Below are 21557 nucleotides of genomic sequence, written 5' to 3'. Positions count from 1 at the left end.
CGAGTCGGGGCGCGCGGGACGCCAACACTTCGACCCTCAGAAAAGAGCAACAGCAAAGAGGCAGGTCAACTTGATACTTTTTTTTATTGCAATAAAAGAGCATTTTCCTCCATCTCAAACCGCCCGAGGCGTAAAGAGGGGGTTCCCAACCTTTCCTCGGACTTCCCCCAACCAATTCAGAGTTTTTCGAAGCTCCTTCCGCCGTCCAGGGGCTGGACCGCTGAGATGCGATCAGGGGACCCGCTGCCTCACTCCAGCAGGGGAGGGACGCGGCAAAACTCGCCCCCTTAATCCCGGGGAGACCAAGCGCCCAGCCGAGCCCAGAGGGGGCGGGGCATCGGGGCGGGCTCTGATCATCGGGGGCGGGGCCAGGCAACCCTTTCTGAGCTACTATTGGCTGCGGGCCCCGGACTGGCGGGTGCACGTCACGGGCCGGGCCCACCCCCTTGGCAATGTCTTCAGCCTGCTGCACTCCTAACTTAAGCATTTATTCCACTGGGATAGAAGCGGCAGGAGCAGCGTTAGCACCGGCGAACCATGGCTGGGATTTTTTATTTCCTCCTCTTTTCGTTTCTGTTTGGGATTTGCGACGCTGTCACCGGTTCCAGGGTGTATCCCGCGAATGAAGGTAAGAATGGGGCGGCCTTTCTGCGGTGTGGGACAGAGAGGCGAAGATCGGCGGGTGAATGGTCCCCGGGAGCGCGAGGCCGGAGGGTGCAGGGGGATCCCGGCGCTAGCGGTCGCCTTGACTCCGGAGAAAGGGGGCTGGGGCGAGGGGAACCGCGAAGGGAAGGCGGGGAGCGGCCGGGCAGCCTGCCTCGGGGCGGTGACCTGTGCGTGTGGCGAGGTTGCCCAAGTTTGTAGCGAAAGGACAAAGTTTATCGGCATCCACCGGCGAGGGCAGCCCGAGGTGCCCCGAGGGGATGCACGGGAGACAACGCCAAGAAAACAAATAAATAAATAAATTTTGTGGACCTATTTCTACCACCACTTACCCACTCAGCCCAGGTAGAGGGGGAACGGAAGCCTGGAGCTAGCTCCTTGAGGGTATGGTGTGCTCTCGGGTTCTTGCGAAAGCCTTGCGAGCTCTGGTTTCTGCAAAGTTTCCCGAGCCCTGCGCTTCCCGGGACCTGGCTGCCGGGCTTCCGCCGCGCAGCGGTCGTGGCGCCGCTCGCCGGTCGCTGGTGACCTGATTGCTAGCACCCGCCGTTAGACACCTTTCTCCCCGCCGGGCCCCGCGCCGTCGGGGTGCGATTGCTGGCCTAGGGGACCCCAAGCTCCTCATGTCACCCCGCAGACCTTGGGAACCCGCCGGCAAGCTGAACGTACTCGAGTTTTAGCTTTTTGCCCCTAGAACTGTACACCGGGTTAGTTTGGAGGGAACGTGCCGGACCAACTGGATCAGTGTGGGTGCTCAGTTTTATGCGCGTCTGTTTGGACGTGCTGGAGGGCTCTGTGTGTGTGTCTGTGTGTGTGTCTGTGTCTGTGTCGGGGAGATGGGGGTTGATCATTTAGTTTCTGATGATCTCAGAGAAAGGCTAGTTGCGTGTGCGTGTGTGTATGCGCGCGCACGCATATGGGTGTCTGTGGGTGCGCGGGTGCCCGCGTCGACGCGGACAATTGTGTGCCTGTGCTCGAGTGCCCCGATTGTGTGCGCGTATGTTCCGGCGATGCTCGCGCTCGAGCCTGCGCGCAACTGGCTCGCCGACTCCTTCACCTCCCCACCCTCCTCCATCCATCCGTCCGTCCGTCCGTCCGTCCGTCCATCCATCCATCCGTCCGTCCACCTCTCCAGGATCCGTGCATCCATCCCCCTACAATCTATCATTTTCCCTGTTCCGAAGGAGGGAGCCAAAAACCAACTTAGCCTTGGCTGGGCAGGCGGTACCAAGAGCTCGCCAGACGCAAGCTCCCAGAGATTCACACACCTGCCGGCAGACAAGGCTTGGGAGGAAAGAGGCACTCTGTCACCCTTTCGATCTCCTCTCTCCTACCGACGTGGGCCATCTCGGTCCCTGCTGCCCCTCGGTCCCCGGGGTCGTTCCTCTGAGCGGGATCGTGGATCCCCCATTCTCCTGACTACTTCGCACTCTTGTTAGGACGTCCCCAAGACCTCTCTGCACCAAACGCAGAGATTTTTTTCCTTTTTTCCCCTTGTTTTTTCTTTTGGGAGCAAAACTTGGGAGCCCTAGACAAAAAAGGCGCTGATGGAGCTGTAGGCTGATGTAGAAAGGAGGGGGGTCACCCCCTCTCCGACCCCTCCTCCCCCTTAAAAATTAATTCATTTTGTTGCTTTTTATTCCCATCACGTTTTCTTTTCTCCCTTTTACCCTCCCTTTCTACTCCCTTCCTTTTTTTGTAAATTGGGTCTTATTGTTCCCTTTGTGTCCCTAATCCACCTTACATAAATCCAAATGGATGTAGCGGGCTTTTCTCTAGGGACCAAGAGGAGAGAAGGAGGAGGGGGGGGCGCAACTCCGGGCGGGAGCGGCCCAGGGAAGGCTCTACATTTTAAAATAATTAACAGACGCTAGGAATTCAGGCTTCTCGGGAAAATCAGGAGAAAGAGGCTCATTTTTAACTACTTTGACGTCGGGGTGAAATGAGAGGAGAGGTGGGCAGAATTCGGGGGCCGGGGGGCGAGACTGAGAGTTGGGGTGCGCAGGAGCCAAGGATGAAGGTTTCCCATTTCCCACCCCTCCCCCAGCCTGAAGAGCCAGCCTCCCTGATCAAATTAATAACCCAGTGGTTCCTTTGAGATGGGCCTTTCGACCCCCAGGCCTGCAGATCTCGGTGGGAAAGACAATGTGGAGAGTTTAGGAATTCATTGCGTCGTTTTCAATGTTCTCGGTGCCTAGATCTGTTCCAGCGTGGGCGGGGTGCGACCGCTGTATAGCCGCCCTCCCGGTTCCCCCAAGCTTGGGTGCATACTCTTAGGTGTCGCACAAGCATACTAAATCTATTAGGCAGTCCTCCATAACTAAAATTTAAACCAGTGATTTCCTCTTGGGGGAAGGAGTCTCTGATTGTCTTCAAAAAGGCCAAAGAGAATACTCAAGTGTATTTGCATTCTAATTCCACACGTCTGCCATTTCCCCCTTCTGAAACTTTGATATTTAAAAAAGCGGCGGATACCACATCCAGGGCCTATTTATTTGGTGGTGGAGGAAAAAAAAAAGAAAAAAAGGTAGGGGAGAGAGCCTTTTCATGACCCTTTGGAGTACTCTCTGATAGAATTCACTTGTGGCTCTGTCACCATGATGATGAGTTATGCGGTCATCTGAAACTTGCAAAAACAAATAACTCTAGTAGATACCAGACAGAGATGAATGCAGATTTTGCTTGGGAGTGTAACTGCCCTACGTAGATATATTTATTTTTTGAATTGTACTTGAGATTCTCAATTCATCCTTTTTAGAAAAAGAATCAACTGAGTCCTGGGATGGAATTTTAAATGCTAAGCAAGTTAAATAAATAAGAACCTGCAGATTTGAAGAGGGGAGAAGATCGAGTGAGTAATGATTATTTACATAAGTGAGACCGGGTTTAGGTTTTGATCAGAGTTGGATATGCACACCCTCGGCACATATGGAAACGCTCAGGCAAATGGTTTTTTGTAGTATTGGCTTTTTGCAATTGGAAATTAATCTATTTTTCTTTGTTTTTTTGCAGTTACCTTACTGGATTCCAGATCTGTTCAGGGAGAACTTGGGTGGATAGCAAGCCCTCTGGAAGGAGGGGTAAGTTCCGAATTGCTCTCTGATCCACAGGGTAAAAAGGAGTGATTAGCAACTTTCTGAGAGTCCTAATGGCGTGATTCTTGTTGATTGTGGCCGGGGGTCAGATTTCCGCCATGGCCTATGAAGTGAATTACGCTTTGTTGGAGAAATCCTATACTCCCTTTGGATAGCTCTGTTATGGAAGAACTGGAATCCAAAAGGGCAAAAAGGGGTTTCAGAACTAGGAGATTGGTGGAGGCATTGCCTTAGATGCCTATTTAAGACTAAAACACCAACAAGAAATATGATCTGGGGACCAAATTAGAATTTATGCCTATTGCTGTGATAGCCATGAAGTCCTGACAGGGTTAATTTTAGAGCAATTGTTCTATTTCCAGAGGAGGAAAATGAATAAATAAAAATACCAGGGAGAGAACATTTCTAATTGTACCAGGAGCAGGTTTAGTTCTGTGTGTGAGCAGCGGGGGCTCTGTAACTTGCTATGACAATCTTAAATCAGCTGCTTTTCACTTGCACGCTGAGAGAAAGCCTTATGAACTTGTATCAAGGGCAACATCTATGCAGAAAAAAAAAAAAAAAAAAAGCCCCAAGTTTGGCATTGTTGTTACTAAATGTGAAAGTTAAAGTATTTGGAATCTTGGATCTTTGGAGATTGGGGAGGCTGGATTATAGAGTATGAGAGAGTGCGTCACTGTTCATTTCTTCTTGAATTTGCCATGAGAATAGAATTAGGTTAATAGCCACATTCTCCTACCCCATCCTCCCCCCTTAATAATAGGTCAGAATGAATCAGCTCTGGAAAGAAATCAGTACAATGTGTAACTCTGGCATCTGCCAGATTGAAACTCTCAAATCCTTTAAAAATTAAGCATATCATCCTACCTTTACAGGCTTGATAGTCTCTATGACTGAGTCATTCGATTAAAAGCAATGGGGGTGAAAGATTAGGAGTCTTTATCAGGCAAAAATTGTAATGCCAGCACCCAGTATGGCGCTTCACACCTGGCCATTGAATAAACAATAAAGGATTGAAAAAAATAAAGATTCATAGAAACTGTTATAGAAGTGGGCTTCAAAAATAATACAAGGCAAGAATGGAAAATTTTAGGCTTTTTCCGAAGCAAGTCTTGTCATCCATTTGAAATAAAATGGAGATTGTCCTGCCTTCCTGTTTTTCTGCCTGAACTTGACTGCAGTTGGTTGGATCTCTGCTGAAAAATTCTAGTCTGCCCTCAAAACCATTTTTTTTTAAAGGGAGAGAGAGTGATTGGCAGGTCTCTGGCAGTGTAGACAGGCTGTATTCACCGCTGATTGCAGGCAATTGCCCTCATCCTTTGAATGCGAAGAAAGGTACAGCTTTATCTTGTGAGAGTCAGACTCTTGTTAATCCTATACCCTGGAAAGGTCATTGATTCAAGGAGGCTTTCCCATGCTACACCAGAGGTATTGCTCTGTAGGCTGAATGTATTCGAACTGCTGGCAAAACTGAGGATGGAAGGTATCAGTACTTGCATTAAAAAAATTAATGAGCCTTATTTTTCTTACTGGCTGTTCCCAAGTTTGAAGAGAGGATACATCTAGTATGATTTTGGACCTGACTTGTTACACTAAATATACATGTGACCTATTGAAAAGCAAGGAGTAACACATTTTCAAGTACAGTTCATGGTCTATCTAGTTTCTGGGAAGCTTTTATTGCAACTTAATATGCTACAGACATCTCCCTCCCCCCACCCCAGCTCCCAGAGAAATGTTGAAAGAGCACCTGGCCACTTTTACTAGACACAAAACTTCTTTTGGTTGTCTCCATGTCCCTTAAAAAAAAAAAAAAAAAAATACTGTGCATAGCTGACTGTACACAACCCAGAACCTTTTATGGGCAGAATGTGGACTTCTGAATATAGAATGTACTCCTTCCCTTTCCTTAAATACCATGTGTGTAATGTTTTAAATATTATTATGAAACATAAGAAATGAAATTTTATTTGTGTATAATAGAATTAGTCCTTCCAAAATACATAGTAGCCATTGAGAAATTGTGCCAAATTATAAAGTTTAATTAATTTCTAGATTTTGTAATAAAGAAGACTTTTTTGGGCCTAGAATGAAGGGGTAAATTGGATATCTAACAAGTAGGGGGTGGATTGGCTTTAAAAAAGTCTTTCTAACTGAGTGTAAAAGCATATTTGAATCTTTTGATTATTCTGAAATCTCTACTTATTGTTAGAACAGTTCACATCTTTCTTGGCTGGAAATTTGAGATTATAATTTTGACCAATAATGACATATATTTGTTTGTTGTTGTTGTTATTTTTAAAAAGAAAAAGAAACCTTATTTGACAATACCACCAGGTCAAAAATGAATTGTACTCACTGTTCTTTCATTTTTCCATCAGAACAGCTAAGCAGAACATGAAAATAATGGAAAGTGATGGTTTCTGATGGCAACATTGTAGCAAAAACCTAATTTCTTGGCAGTGTTCATTTAAAGGACTATACTGAGTTTCTGACACTGATTGTAAAATGCAAAACTAAGGGGAGATTTGTCGTTGTTCTGCTGAATTGATCAATGTGTTTAGACAATTAAGTTCGGCCTGGAAAATTCGAATTAGACCTGAATTATGTGTATGAACTGTGGAGATATCCCTATGTGCTTTCATTTACATTGATAAATGTGTTTTTCCATATTTCCTTTGTTCTGAGATGAGAAGTGTGCTGAGTAGGTTTTTTTGAAGGTGGGGATCTATTTTTGGATTTACATGAATTTCCCCCAAATAAGTAAATTACTGGTGATTTATTGCTTAGTGGATAAAAAGAAATTTTAATCACCACAGGGCACTTAACTCTCCCAGTTCTAAAACTTTCGTAATGGTGGCAGATGAAAGGGATACAGAATTTTATGCATTATGGCCCTTCACATAGTAACATTTCCATCCATTAATAGTTTTCCAATGCACAGATGGGAAACCTGTTAAAAGATATGTTATGATTCTATGTACTTCATTGGCTTGAATGGAGCTTTAAGTATAGCTATTATAGAATACGAATTTTTTTTAAACTACGTTTTTTCTTCTAATTATATTCATGTGTTAGATACTTAAGCTGATTTATACCAGATCTATATAAAGGCATTACTGTAGATATTAATGAAGAATTGGAGGCCGCCTATCAGTTTGGTAGGAGCCCCAAATTATCTTGCTGCTTTTAGGATTATTTTAAAAGCCACAGCGAGAATGAAACTACAACGCTAGTCACAGTGAATTTTGCTGAACTCAGATTATCCCACTATGAGAATCTCTATGTTAGGAAGTAGATTGAAAGAAAACCCTACTATCCTTCTTTAATTTTCTTGGGCTTTCACTCATAAATACCACTTACTATTTTATTCTCAATATCCACAGACTATTTAGAAGCAATGCACGTGTGCATTCGTGTTTACTTTGTTTTAAAAATAAGAACAGTGTACAAACTTTTTGACTGAATACATGTTCTTGAAAAGTGTTCTACCATTATAAATGACAGTGTATTTGAGAAATCCAACCATAAAGTTTACGCTCTATCTTCCCAGGATTACCAAAACCAGAATGGTGAGATTTTCTTTACCCCTTTAAAGAGTAGTGGCATCGCCAAAAAAAAAAAAAAAATAGACATTTTTTTTTAGGTATTAGAGAGCAAAGTTCTGACAGGAGCGCCACTAATTGACTGATAATTGTCTTCCTTTGGCAGACTCTGCACTTCCTGCTCTTAATTTGCAGGTCTCTGCTCAGTTGTTGAAACAATACACATCCTAGTTTTTTCATTTATGAGTAAGTTTGAACTGTTGTCACTTGAAATTGTAGCAGTTGTAGTAGGTGAATTTGAGGTTGTTAGACCACCACGAACGAGCAACTGCTGAGAACTCAAAAGCAATCAATCCAGCAAAACCTCTGGATCTGAGGCAAAAGAGTGAAAATTAAAATACTTTCCCAATATAATATCATCTTGGTGAGGAATTAGTGCTAGGTAGCTTTCTTTCTTATTGCAACAAAAATCATCTCTGTCCTATGAGGGTAAAATAGAACTGATAAATCACTGTATGATGAAATTTTTGTAATCGATACATTTCCTTTGGATCTTTGCAGTGGGAGGAAGTGAGTATTATGGATGAAAAAAATACGCCAATCCGAACCTACCAAGTGTGCAACGTGATGGAGCCCAGCCAGAATAATTGGCTGCGAACTGATTGGATCACCCGAGAAGGGGCTCAGAGGGTGTACATTGAGATCAAGTTCACCTTGAGGGACTGCAACAGTCTTCCAGGTGTCATGGGCACTTGCAAGGAGACGTTTAACCTGTACTACTATGAATCAGACAGCGACAAGGAGCGTTTCATCCGAGAGAGCCAGTTTGCCAAAATTGACACCATCGCCGCCGACGAGAGCTTCACCCAGGTGGACATTGGCGACCGAATCATGAAGCTGAACACGGAAATCCGGGATGTAGGGCCATTGAGCAAAAAGGGGTTCTATCTGGCGTTTCAGGATGTAGGGGCCTGCATCGCCTTGGTTTCGGTCCGAGTGTTCTACAAGAAGTGTCCGCTCACCGTTCGCAATCTGGCTCAGTTTCCAGACACCATCACAGGGGCCGATACGTCTTCCTTGGTGGAAGTTCGAGGCTCCTGTGTCAACAACTCAGAAGAGAAGGATGTGCCAAAAATGTACTGCGGGGCAGATGGTGAATGGCTGGTACCCATTGGCAACTGCCTATGCCATGCCGGGCATGAAGAGCGGAATGGAGAATGCCAAGGTAAGGAGAGCCATCTTGTACTTTTCATTAGGGCTTAGTGCACATAATTGAATCAGAGATGAGACTAAATGGAGTAAAGCCAGTAATTAGCGGCCCCTGTGGGATGTGGTGGGACAGAGGGGTCTAATGAGTAAGTGCTACAGCTCCAGGTGGCAAAGCTAAGACGATTCTAATACTGACAAAATAAATGGTGCTGCTGTAATCAGCAGAAGGCCAGACACATTTGCTAACAGGCACTCAGATCTGCACCGGCTTGATGTGCCCTCTGAAATGTAAATGAACAAGCTGAAGAAAGGCCTTGATTGATCCTTACTTAAAGAGGGCCGACACATTTTCGAACCATGGTTCTCCTGTCGGTAAACATCTCTCCTCGTATGGATGTGTACATGAATGATTTAAATGTGGAATTAGGATTTGTTGTTCCAGTTTCCTCCTGCTGATTAAAATTGAGCTGTGTGAGGAAAGTCCAGTTTTTCCTGCCTTGTGGACCAGTGTAGACATGGCCCAGCGAAGTGGAGTGACAAGGTTTCAAGTGCCTTATGTTTCCACTGAGCGCCCATTGATAGGGTTTCCAAGTGAAATGAATCTTGATGAAAGACCTTGATTTCCCTGAGGATGTGATAAAGAGCTAGGAAGAGTCTTATTCGATCTGTGGTCAGAGGCAATAGTAAACTGTAATCCATTTTGATTATTGAGTTTCTGAAGAAATCCAGTTTTTTTTATCATGTTAATTACTATTTATCATATTACTAAGGTGACTTTTTTTTTTCCTCTCACCTAAAGTTCTGTGTCTGCAATTCCCTCTTCCCTTATTTCGCCTTTCTGGGGAGTTTGCAGACTTGTTTTCTTTATAGCAGCTTTGTGTTTGAGGAAGGGCTGGGAGTAATCCACATTTATATGGATTGCTCATGTCATGTGTGGATTAAGGCTTAAAAAAAAAGCAGCTATTCCAAGATTTTTATTTTTGCTTGGTATTTACTTTCAGTGGTTATTAATAGTCTGCTGCTGCCAGTCTTATTATGATTACTACTAAAGCGTGTAACTCTTGGTCCCATCTCTGGAACAGATCAGATTAATCTTTTCTCAGGGTGATTGTTGAACTGTAGACTACATTGCCACATGGTTCATCTGATTTGGCGATTAAAGAGCCCGAAATAACTGACTGCCAAACAATTTGTCTGGCATTTCAACCATCTTAATGACAGGGTGGGATTAACTATGGAGCAATCCACTTGACTGATTGGAAATCAACAGTTATAACCTAAAGAAAGTTGCATGTGGAGTAGTTTGGTGTCATAGAGTTACGCATTTCTCCTTTCAGAGTTCATAAGTGTCATTCTTGATCTGCTATAGTTATTTCTAGGCATAGCTAACAATGACTGTCTTTTAATTGCATTGAAAAGTAAAACAGAATAAAGGCTGGCAACCTTTTCTGTTGACCCAGAGTCAAAAGGTAAACTTGTGAACTTGAAAATTTAAAGGTTGGAATTCAAGGTTTTTTTTGTTTTGTTTTGTTTTTACAAAGGTTGATTTCTTGCCATTTTGTTAACTCTTGACTTGGCAACTACTAGCTAAGCTGTACCAAATGGAAACCCTGAAGTAGATTCTGGTATTAACATTAGAAAATATGTGAGTGCATTGTTACTGGCACTGAAATTACAATCATCATAGCAGGAAGAGTGAAATGAATAGGGCAGTGACCTTGCATCACATTTTAGAGTAAATTATTCTGCCTTTTTTGAATTTTGTAAGACAGGACTTGCACATCTTTACATTTCAAGATTCTTATATATATTTAAAAACACACACACACACATTGTCTTCCATTTCTTGATCAAATGTTCATGCTTCTGGCATTAGTACATTTCTCTGTATCTAACGTCATTGATTTCCAATTGTCACAGAGCCCAGTAACTCATACATTGCTGCACCGTGAGACTCCTTGACATTTTTACAACCCAAATTAGAAGGAAAAGAGAAAAAGATGGAGGGGGAAGTGAATGTAAAGGCAATTGAACATGGTAGTGGTTGGCTTTATGGAAATAACCTTGGGAATCCAGTTCATCATCATGTGGTCCATGGAAAGGGTGAGACTTCATGATTTAGGTCCAGTCCATTTCTGAGCAAACTGTCCCTAACACAAGGTGAGATATTTAATGGAAGGGGAAGGTTGATTAAGCTTTTTGAGAATCTTTGTTCTCTGCACTCTTGCTACCCAGGTATTTTCTTCGCTACTTGTAAAATGATTAAATCTTTCAAGAAGACACTTTTTGCACAAAACCTTGCACTTTGCTTGTATTTAAGACTACCAGGTAAGAATCTCTGATGAATTTAGGGAGGAAGAAAAAACTTGAATGACAAGAATTCTTAAATTCCAAATTTGAGTGAGAATTTTTAGGGATAACTCAAGACTGTAAACATATTAAGAGTAATGAAAATGGTTTCCTCCATCTGTGCCATCGTTACTGGAGTATCAGGATTATCTAGGAAGAGCAGAAAGAACATCGACACAAGGAAATGTGTCTCAGTTTGGTCACTTAGCTGCAAGACCTTGAGCATGTTTCTTAAGCCCTCTGAGCCTTGGTTTGTTCCATCTATAAAATGGGTTGATAATAATTGTACTTAGCTTAGAGACTTGCTATGAGGACACAGTGATGTAAAATTGGTAAAAATCACCTTTTAGATCATAAAGCATTAATCTGATGTTAATGCTAACATTTCCTTTATCACTCAGCTCTTACCAAGGTCATAGCTGTTGAATTCTAAGGGTGTCGAGTTAAAATGGTAAAAGGAAAGTCCATCTTCCAACCACTCTTAGAAGTCAAGGACAAAGATAGGAAGCATTGCCTTTGCCCTAACAAAGAATAACATTCATTTGAAAATGATATTTGGAGAGTGTCATTTTTTTCCCCTCCCCCACAGGAAAGAGAACTTTCTTCTGAGTGAAAGAAAAGTGATTTGGAAGTGGGACAAGAAAGACCAGGGCGTAAAGGGAGCTTAAGAAAGGATATAAAGGAGAATGGGCAAGTCTTCAGAACTCTGGCAGCAGGTTCCTCCCCAATTGTCTTTTCAATGGGTCTGCTGTGGCAGGACAAATAGAAGAACAGGTGAAAGGTCACTGACTTCCTCATCCATCTTCCTTGGGGTCTGGGAGGTCAGAGTGAAGATTGATTAAGATCTTAAATGTTTGACAAAAGATCCTTGGGCAAAAATGGCCAGGGCGGGTGGGGGCCTGGGGTGTGCTGTTGTTTGCATCTAACCCTGGTCATCGGGCCGGAGTCCTCAAGGGACCTTGGGGACAGGACTACACTTCCTCTTGGAGTTCTTACCTCCAAGCAGTACATGCAAATGCAGACGGAGGTGAGGAGCCGCCTCAAAAGTGTCAAGAGCGGCGGGGTGATGGCGGGCATGCCCTCTGAAGCAGCTGCAAGTTCATTCTGCTCTGGAATACCATTTTCTGAAATGATTTGGCTCTGTCTCAGCAGGACAAAAAAGAGTGTAGCCACTCATGTGTCTTCTCCAGGAGAATGTCTGCCTGGTGTTGTCAGAAGTTTGAACTTGCCTAGTGATTGGGTGCAGCGGATAAGTAACTGTTCTAGTTAGTAGGAAAAAGGAAACAAAATCCTCCTCAGACGTGTCCCCCCTCCCCCTACACATACCCCCTCCCCCTCCAGGAGGGAATGTTCCAGATGTTTTACAGGGTTGTTTTATTACCTCGGAAATATTAAGCAGGAGGAAGAGAGGGAAAGATTCTTTATTAACTTATTTTTTTGCTTAATTAAAGAGCTGGAAAATGAAAGGGAAGTCACAGATTTACTCTTTGTGAAAGATTAATAAGCAATATTTTCAGAGAGCATGTATAAAAATAATACTAATGAAAAGAGAACATTCTTCTGGAGTCACTTAAGGCCAAATAATCGCAACTGTGACAAAATTAAGCTAGGTAGGAATTAAACCTTGCTTAAATACGTAATTTTGCTGTAAATTGTTTGGGGTCCTATATATCTAGGACCTATATTATGTATCATTACATATATGATACCTTCATATCAGCAAAAGGTATCTTATTAAAAGCTCTTTTGAGAAAGAACGATAGAGAAATGCTTTGATGGCTGTAAAATAGAAATATTTCATATTTGTGCTCTGAAAAGAGGGAGAGGGCTGTGTTTAAACAAAGATTATTACTTTGTTTTCCTAATATATTATAGAAGGACCATAGGAGAACGCAGTACTGGAAAGGAAGCGTTTAAAATATAGTTCAGAGAGATACTGTTATATCCTTTCCACTTCTGAAATTTTTCTTCTACCTTTGAATCATGTCTTTAAGAATCAATTGCTTAAGTCACATGGCTGCTTTTATCTCTGGCTTTGAAGCATGGCTGTGATCATTGAAAGACATGATTCTTTACATCTGAGAAGAGCAGGGTTTAATTATTGTCCTTTTTCTGTTATACTTTTTTATTTTCCCTTCTACGTGTGACCAGGCTTCTTTTGTGAGTGTGAATCAGGCAATGGTCTCTATTTTGGATTCACCAAAGCACCACGTAGGAATTACCTTAGGGATTTTTGAATCCGGTATTTAAGATTTGATGATTTATTTTAATCTGACTGAACTTCCTTGTACTTTTCAAAAATGAATTAAGATATAATTATTCTGTTAAGACTTGAGTCTTTAGGAGAAAGACAGATTAAATGGCTTTTCAGTTACTACAGCGTGAAACAGAGGTGGTCGTGATACATGTTTGACTTTCACATCATTGAATTTTAATACTTAGGTTTTTTGGGGGCAATTTTTTTTTTTTGCATTTAATTAATGAATTTAACATTACCAAAGAACTGTATGCTTCAAACTCTTTTACTCCCAACTTATTTCTGTGTTACCACTCTTTATGATTTGGCAGATAATGCAAATATATCTATATTCATGTATTTTAAAAAATTATAGAAATGGAATCACGTTCTTGTCATCTTGTTTTTAAGATGCTTGACTATTTGTCATGGACATCATTCCATATTAGAGAATATAACTTTTTTTCATCCTTCATAATTGATAATTAATATTCTGTAGTATGAATATATCATACTTTAATTTTTTTCCCTGTTGGTTTATAGTTAGGGTGTCTTAGTTTTTCCTGGTAATATTTTTAAACAAACACTTTAATTTGTAAATCATACATGTACATTTTTTAAAAAATTGGATTAACCTTGCTTTGTTATTTTTCTGGCTTTATCTTGGAGAAGTGAATTTAGTAAAACTTCTTGACCATGAGCATGTATGTGGAGGTCAGTCTAGGATAACCAGACAAGTAACACCACTGACAATTAAGGAACATAGTGGAGTCTCATTAAATGTTCATTGAATGAATGAATAAATAAATGCATAAGGTATTGTGGCCTGTTTCATATTAAACATTTATTTGGTGGAGTAATGTTTCATGGAGTCAACATGATATATCAGAATCTTTGCATGTGACTAATGTATTAATGAGGTCCTTTTTTGTAATTCCTACTTCAGTTGGGTCTTAACTATTTTCATCATGTTTATGAACCATCTCTATGATCTGAATGTTCAAAAATCTCTGCAGCCCATGAGTTAACATAGTTACTAGCACAAAATGGCTAAGACCTGCCTTTGAAGTTTGAGACTTGAGTTTAGTTTCCAGGTGTGCTGCTTTACCAGGTGTGCAATCATGGTCACTAACTTAACCTCCCTAACCTCAAGTTTACCTCTGCAAATTGCTGACAATGGTATGTTATTATGTATGATACACACATCTAAGCATGCATGTACAAAGGGTTTAGCACAGTGCCCAGAATGATTAAGCACTAATGAAGTGGAAAATGTTATTGTTAATTTTATTGTTGTTCGATAGAAATATGGTGACAGTATGGGCTATTAGGTCACTGTCTGTCCAACAATGGAAACCGGTTTAGGGTTTGAAGTAGATTTTTTTTGGGGGGGGGAGGTGAGGACAGTGGTGACATATGCAAAGGTAGGGGATGGTATGAAATGGCTGTTCTTATCTGCATTGATCAAATCCTCTGTTCTCCAGCCTACTGCAGTGATTCTCAAAGTGTGTTCCAGCTGGGTTCCCCAAGACCCTTTCATGTGGTCTGCAAGGTCAAAACTTTAATACTAATATGTCATTCGCCTTTTCCCTCCCCTTTTCTCATGAATGGAGTTTTCCAGAGGCTACCTGATATGTGATAGCTCATCTCATCAAACTGAATAGAGAAGCAAGTATGAGAATCCAGCTGTCCTCTGTTAAGCTAGGCGTTAACGATGTCACTCTTCTCACTAACTTTGTTTTATAAAATATAGTAATTTTTTTCATTAAAACATATTATTTGTGTTAACATGTAATGGGTTTATTATCGATACTTTTAAATAAATTCCTCTCAGTTTCAATTTCTAATGGTAAATATTGTTAGCTTTAACCCACATAAACAAAAGCACTTTGGCATCCTCAGTTTTTTTAAGAGTGTGTAAAAGGGTCATGAGACCAAAAAGTTTGAGAACCGCTGCACTGGTCCATCAGCTTTTTGTTTTTCTGGCAGGTACAGAGAGTGTACTGTCTTCTGTAGACACTTTAAAGTAAAATAAGAAAGCTCTGGAAACTTTCAGAATCTGGGAGATTTAGGTAGCTTAGAAGAATGACATTTATTCAACCCTTTAGATGTTTCTGTAAAATTAGGCAGTAATTTGTAGCCCTTAGCTTTTTAAAAACGGTTTATCTGTGTCCAATAACATGCCTCAGTACTCTCTTAAGTTTTACTGTGCTTGTGAGAAGGCATGATTAAAGAAGGCCTCAGCTGGCCCCTGGCCCCTGAGAGACTGTATCTTTTTCACTTAAGGCCTAAAACCTTTCTCACTGTGTCCCCTTCCAGCTGGTACCCCTGAGCTGCTTTTGGGGGAGGAGAGCAGGTGAGGTCACTGGGTCCCATGATCTGGAGAGTAATTAATCATCCCATGACTAAATGGACATTTTATGAATATTCAGAGTCTATTTGGGCTTCTGGGGAAACAATCGGGTTGGTACCGCTGACAACTCCCTTTGGAGACACGGAGCGTTTTCTGCGTGAATGCGGGTCGTCAGCTGTCCGCCTAGGGTTGCTTTTGCAGGCCGCAGATTCCTCATTTGCATATTCTGTATGCGCCCTCATGCAAAACAGCACACCCATTTCCCCCTTTCACAAAGGCTAGAGGGCTTCCTTTGGAAGCTCCAGCCAAAATCTCCTTCTGTTGATGCAGAACCCAATGATTTAGACACCATGCAAATTAATTCGGTTTTGATTTGAATGCTTCCAGAGATTGGGGGTGTAGGCGGAGAGTGGGGTATTTGCACAGGGCCCTTTTTGTACACAACTCCACACCCTCCCCGCTCCCCCCGACCCAGTGTGGCTGGTTGTCACTCCCCGGGGCCCCTTGCCCCTTACAAAACAACCCACGGTCCCGTTGCTCATTTTATTGTGACCTTTGGAAAGGAACCTAGTCTTGGTGAATCCCTTGGCTTGTCTGTTTAGTGACAGTTTCAGCTGGAATCTTGCTGTTCTTTCTGAGGAGGGAGGAGATGGCACTATTCGGATTATGCTAGGAATGTTTAGAAGTGGTCCAACAAAGGGCTTAAAAAATTGTCAAGTAAAAGATAAAACTCTTGGAGAAAGATTTGTTAAGATCTCAGGAAATTCCAAAAATAGGCTTTAGGTCACTAGTGGGCTGGAACCTATTCACTCATTTAGCAAATAGATACTGAAAGCGTATAATGTACAAATCACCGTCGGTATTTTCATTGTGTTAGTGTCCTTCATCTATGAATGGACACAACCATCTTCATGCCTAGAATCATGATTAAAATCTCTTATTTTCACTTATGTCCCAGATAAATATCTTTCAAAGGCGTAGTGACTCTAATTCTGTTCCTTATTCTTATATGTATATTCGCTTCGGGTTGAATATTGCCTTTTGAATTCCTGTCTTCCCATCCCACCCAGTGTCTCCAAATTTACTTAACCTTTGCTTTATTCCTTTAGAATGGTAATGCGAGCACACTTATATGTAACCCGACAGACTTCACTTTCTGCTTGAGAACAGCACTGTCTTCAGAAGGCCGTGATCATATGTAGTCTATAAACTAGAAGAAGAGGACTGGGCATGAAGTGTTTTTGAAGTTCAATTAGTTTTGAGTTCGAACTGATTCACAGGGCAGAATAGCCAGACTTTGCAGTGTAATTAGGTGGAAGGACTGGGTCAGCTAAAACAACATCTAAATGTAGAAGCGCTTTGGTGTAGCTCCACGTGGCCTGACAAAATTTGGTGATGCTGTTCAAAGTCCATTTGGGATGGATTATTGGACTTAAAGAACAGCAGAAGGCTCTGTACTTGGTATATTCTCTCGTGTCATTAGTGGATGAGAAAATTCAGCTGCTTATCTGGCTCTTATTTCTAAGAATGGATTTAAACAGACCCACACTTCTCAAAGGTGATCTTACTAACCTTTACTTAATAAGTCACAGATCTCCAATTGCTCAAAATCCTGAAAATACCATTTGAAGTTAAGTCGATTGATAATTATCATTTCCCCTACGTGTACAGATATTTTCCACAGCAGTACAAAGCTATGGTACAGTTTCTTAATTACCCAGATAATCCTGTTTGCTTGTATTTTTAAACTATGAAGTGCTGGGTAATTATTCAATTCTTAATAGAAGGCAAATGGCAATGTAAACAATAATTAGGATGTTAGGCAGACTAATACGCTTCAGAGCAAATTGGATTTTTTTCATACTGTTCAGCATGAAGTCCCATAAAGCTAACAATTTAGAAGCAAGGCAAAAAAAGGTTCCATTTGGTTCATATTTTGTGGCCTTATCTCTTCATGGCTTGTTTCTGTGAATAGCAGTTTGCCCCAGTGAAGCTGGCTGCGCCCAAGCCAACTGTTTCCTCCGTAACAATCGCTTCCCTGCTGTTTGACATTTGGCGATGTTCTCCCAGGCCTCCAGATTGGTCCTTTGTCTGCTGCAGATCCGAGGGGTCAGAGGTTAACAGAATACTGATTTCCTCTCATAATACCATGGCAGGTAGATATGGGCCAAACTCATGATTAGTTAAGACGCAGCTCAGTAAGGAGTGCTTTTCTCATGGGCTTTTGTCCTTAAAAACTTCCCTGATTTGAGACGCTGAGTTTCCCAGCTCTTGCCTTCCACAGCGGCTTCTTCGTTACCAGAGCTGCTGCCTCTTTTATATAGCTTTTTCTGTTAATAACCATTCACAACTAACACTATATCCCCAGAAATACATGACCTGAAAACTGAGCAAATCATCACGTTTGATGAATTAATTTTACCAACTTAACAATACTTTGCAATCTTTACACACTTAATTATGTCTTGTAGTCTTATCTGTACTGTGTGTTTCATGGATGAAATAATAAACTGATAACAAAGGCGGTAGACAAAGATCCTTAATAGTGGCGCTCTTACCCACCCTCCATTTTTTTTTTTTTTTTTCAGTCTAGCCTTCATGGTGTGTTGCCAATTAGAGGTATAATTAAACAAACAATTTTATTCCCATTTTCACCATTTATAGAGATGTCCAAGCATTCATCAATATGCTATTAATTTTAATTGAATGTAAATTTAAATTTACATTAATTAATATCAGTTTAATTATATCAGTGTTAATTTTTCTCCTAAGGATTAATGTAAGCTACTCAATAGGTTATATCTTAATTGTTCATGTTGGACTCACAGGCCGTAGAAGTTTAAAGTATCTTTCAAACTTTCTGTTACTATCAATTAATTAATGCAAAGGCCACCTTTGTGTATATCGCTATCCCATTTCTATTTGGCCATCCTCCTTCACATTGCACTGTGACCTTGATGCTTAGATTCATTTGTTTTCAGTTTTAAGTGTTTGAAAAAGACATCTCCACTTTGAAAAACAGTTTCCTTTTGAAGTGTCCAGCTTGGCACTGACTGAAGCAGCCCCCAGGCCAATTAGCATGTTAAAAGAATGGGTCAATACCTTTCTGCTGCCTCCACCCTCCTTGCTCTCTTCTGAGGGGGGAGAGTTTTGAAGAACCCTAGAGGCTCTTGACAGATGTGCCAGGAGACTTCAAGAGGATTGTCGATTGCCCTGAGTAGGGAACATTGATGGTTTGATCTAGTGCCCAGACAGCTTCTCTGCTGGCCATTTGAAAATGGATGCAGGAGGCATTGACAGCTTAAGGAAAGCTCTAGCAGTTCATGTAATTATGGAGAGGATTAGAAGAAAAGTGTTGGGAGAAATAAGAGATCAATACAGGGGCACTAGTTGACTTGAACTCACCTTTAGCTGTTAAACACTACATTTTGTAACATTTAGCCTATGCACATGGAAGACTATTTTATAGGTTGGTTTTTTTAAGGGTTGTGTAAACCCATGCATAAGAAAAAAAACATAAGCAGCCACTGATTTTTGAGAGCGGACTTGTAGGTAATTAACACTGTAACACTTCTAGTACTTAAGATGCAAAGGTGCTAATTAACTAATGGGAGAAATTGAGATTTCATTACTCTGGTCTCTGACGAGGTGCCTGCAAAGATGTGCAGCTGAAAGTAATATTTGAACATTCAGGTTTCTTTTAAAGCGTTTGCTTTAGGAACTGCCTCTCTGTTTATCCTAGAGTTTTCAATTAGCACTAATGCAGGGCTACAGTAAAACAATATAAAAGCGCGGTAATTTTGCATCAAGGAACTCCTGTTGATGGAAAAATGAGAACGTTGTCTTTGCATGATTAAAAAGAAAAGCTTTTAAAAAGTTTGAAACTCACCACCTGAGGGGCCCAAATGGTCTTGCTTTAGGAAGTTGTCCTCCACAGGACAAAAAAATGGCTACTGTACTGAGCTAAACAAAGCCCAGTACATACTTTTTTCTAAACTTCAGGAAGGATTCTGGGATCCTCATTTACAAAATGTTGTTGCTATAACTATTTCAGTAATTTTTAAATGGGTACTTGATAAGGCAAGAATTTTGCACTATGATTTCAGCAATTGTACTGAACCATTATCGGATCTTTCCTTTTCTTCTAGAGGAACAAAGTCATTTACTGAAGAGAAGTAATGTCTGACCTTATAAAAATCACAACTATTATTGCAACTTTAAAAAATAGATATACTAAAAAGAACCCCTACCCCCCTCAAAAGGATCGTTGACTTCTACTACAGATAATGATTGAAAAACAGAAACCTATTGAGTTTTCCCAGTATTTCCCATTATATTTTCTAGCTGGTTATCACTGATCTACAGGAAAGCTATTGATTTTTGTATGTTTATCTTGCATCCAATCTTTTTCTTGAACTGCCTTGTGAATACTAATAGGTTTTCAGTTAATTCTCTAGGTTTTCTAGAGAACTAAGAGTTTTAGGTGCAAGCAATCATATATTTTTCCTTTTAAAAAAAATTAAACCTCTTATTTATGATTTCTATCTTACAAAATTGGCCAGAATTTTCAGGCCAGAGAAGAATAATAGTGTATATTATAAGCATCTTTATTTTATGCCCAATTTTAGAGGGCATAATTTGAGTATGCTATGAGATATATTGTCTTAATATCATATTTCCAATTTTTAAACATTTCTAAAGAAGAAGGGATTTTGAATTTTGCAATGACTTCAAGTATCTCTTTTAGCTATGTGACCTTTCTGACTTGCTGTGTTTATAGGATTGAATATATTAGATTTTTCTGAAAATAGTCCGTAAACTCTCTTTGCATTTGTGGAAAAAAAATCCTATTAGGTGGTAGTACATTTTGATAAATAGTTCCTTAAATTCTATTTGTTAATCGAAAATGGTGATGAAGAGCCAGGATTTTGGAATAAGAATTTAATTTTAATCTCAGCTTTATTTACAATGTGACAATGGGCTCTAGGTACTTAACTTTAGCGCTTTTGTTTTCTCCTCTATAACAGGAGAATAATGATACCTACCCCATGGGTAGCCTTAGGATTAAATAAGGCAATGTATGTAAGCCTTACTAGGAAGTGACATCTATTCAGTGCTCAGTAAAATGTAGAAATTTGTATTATTTTTATTTTGAATTTTTAATAAATAACCAATTGATATTAACCTATATATTCCCTTTTTCTCTAACTGTATCTCTTTCTCTCTTTTTCCCCTCCTATTCTTAGCAGGTTTTAGGATTATAATTGATTCATAAAGTTAATTACGATAGTTTTCCATTTTTTAATTAACATTGGGAAAGTTAGTGTGCAGGGGATCTAGCTTTACTCTGCAAGTTGGAAAGATTTCGCCATTAAAACTGGCTCTAGACTGTGCACTTAGGATATGGGCACTTTTCTGTATATTTGCTAGACTTCAATAAAAAAATGCAACAACCCCAACCAGGAAACTGGCTCTGGAACCTCATTCATTTGCTTTTCTAGTCACATAAGTGACTCTTCCAGTCCATAGTTAGATGTGTTCTCTGACTCTGATTTGGGCTCTTCCCAGCCTCTGTTGACTTCAGAGCGGAAAGCACAGATGCCACATTGCTCTCCTTCGTAATTACATCACTGAGATTTCTCATTACTTGTGTAGATCTTAAACATATAAGTTAAAGGCAATAGGATCGTTCACCCTGGAGTTAATGCATAGGTATGGTTGAGCTAGTCATAAATCAGGATCCTGGCTGTTAATGAGGATCTAGTTGAGACAATGTTTAACGTCTCGTTAGGAGAAGCTGCATTTCACTGCAGAGTGAATGTGGGTGCAGCTCCTCTGAGCTGCGCTGCTTTGCTCTTTTTTTTTTTTTTTTTTTTTTAATTGAGAGAGAAAGAACATGAAATGACAGATTCCCTGTTCTAGAAACATCTGGTGTTCCTTTAGAGCCGCAACTTTGACATCATAATCTGTCAATATTTTATATTGGTGTTGAGGATTGGTAAGCTTCATTTTTTTCATTTCAAATTATTCTGTGGGCCTCATGCAAGCTACACGAGGACCAGAGGACAGATATCGCCTCAGTATAAGGAAAGACCCATCTAATATTTTGA

At 40.8% G+C, this 21557-nt stretch overlaps 1 protein-coding gene across 3 annotated transcripts in view; it reads left to right on the top strand.

The window, feature by feature from the left end:
- Positions 1 to 506: 506 nt before the first annotated feature.
- EPHA4 (EPH receptor A4) overlaps positions 507 to 21557 on the top strand; it is a 142522-nt gene continuing 121471 nt past the window's right edge. For 2 of the 3 annotated variants that reach the window (XM_059928798.1, XM_059928800.1), the window contains exons 1-3: positions 507 to 628; positions 3673 to 3740; positions 7862 to 8525. In XM_059928798.1, the coding sequence (XP_059784781.1) occupies positions 538 to 628; positions 3673 to 3740; positions 7862 to 8525 (823 nt within the window). In that variant the 5' untranslated portion in view covers positions 507 to 537. Of the gene's footprint in view, positions 629 to 3468; positions 3512 to 3672; positions 3741 to 7861; positions 8526 to 21557 lie in introns of those variants that run through there. The other variant, XM_059928801.1, reaches the window with a different exon arrangement.

This window comes from Balaenoptera ricei, chromosome 7 (genome assembly GCF_028023285.1).
Source record: "Balaenoptera ricei isolate mBalRic1 chromosome 7, mBalRic1.hap2, whole genome shotgun sequence".
Classification (NCBI taxonomy): Eukaryota; Metazoa; Chordata; class Mammalia; order Artiodactyla; family Balaenopteridae; genus Balaenoptera; species Balaenoptera ricei.
Note: the sequence above shows the minus strand (reverse complement) of the source record. Positions and strands in the feature narration are given on the sequence as shown.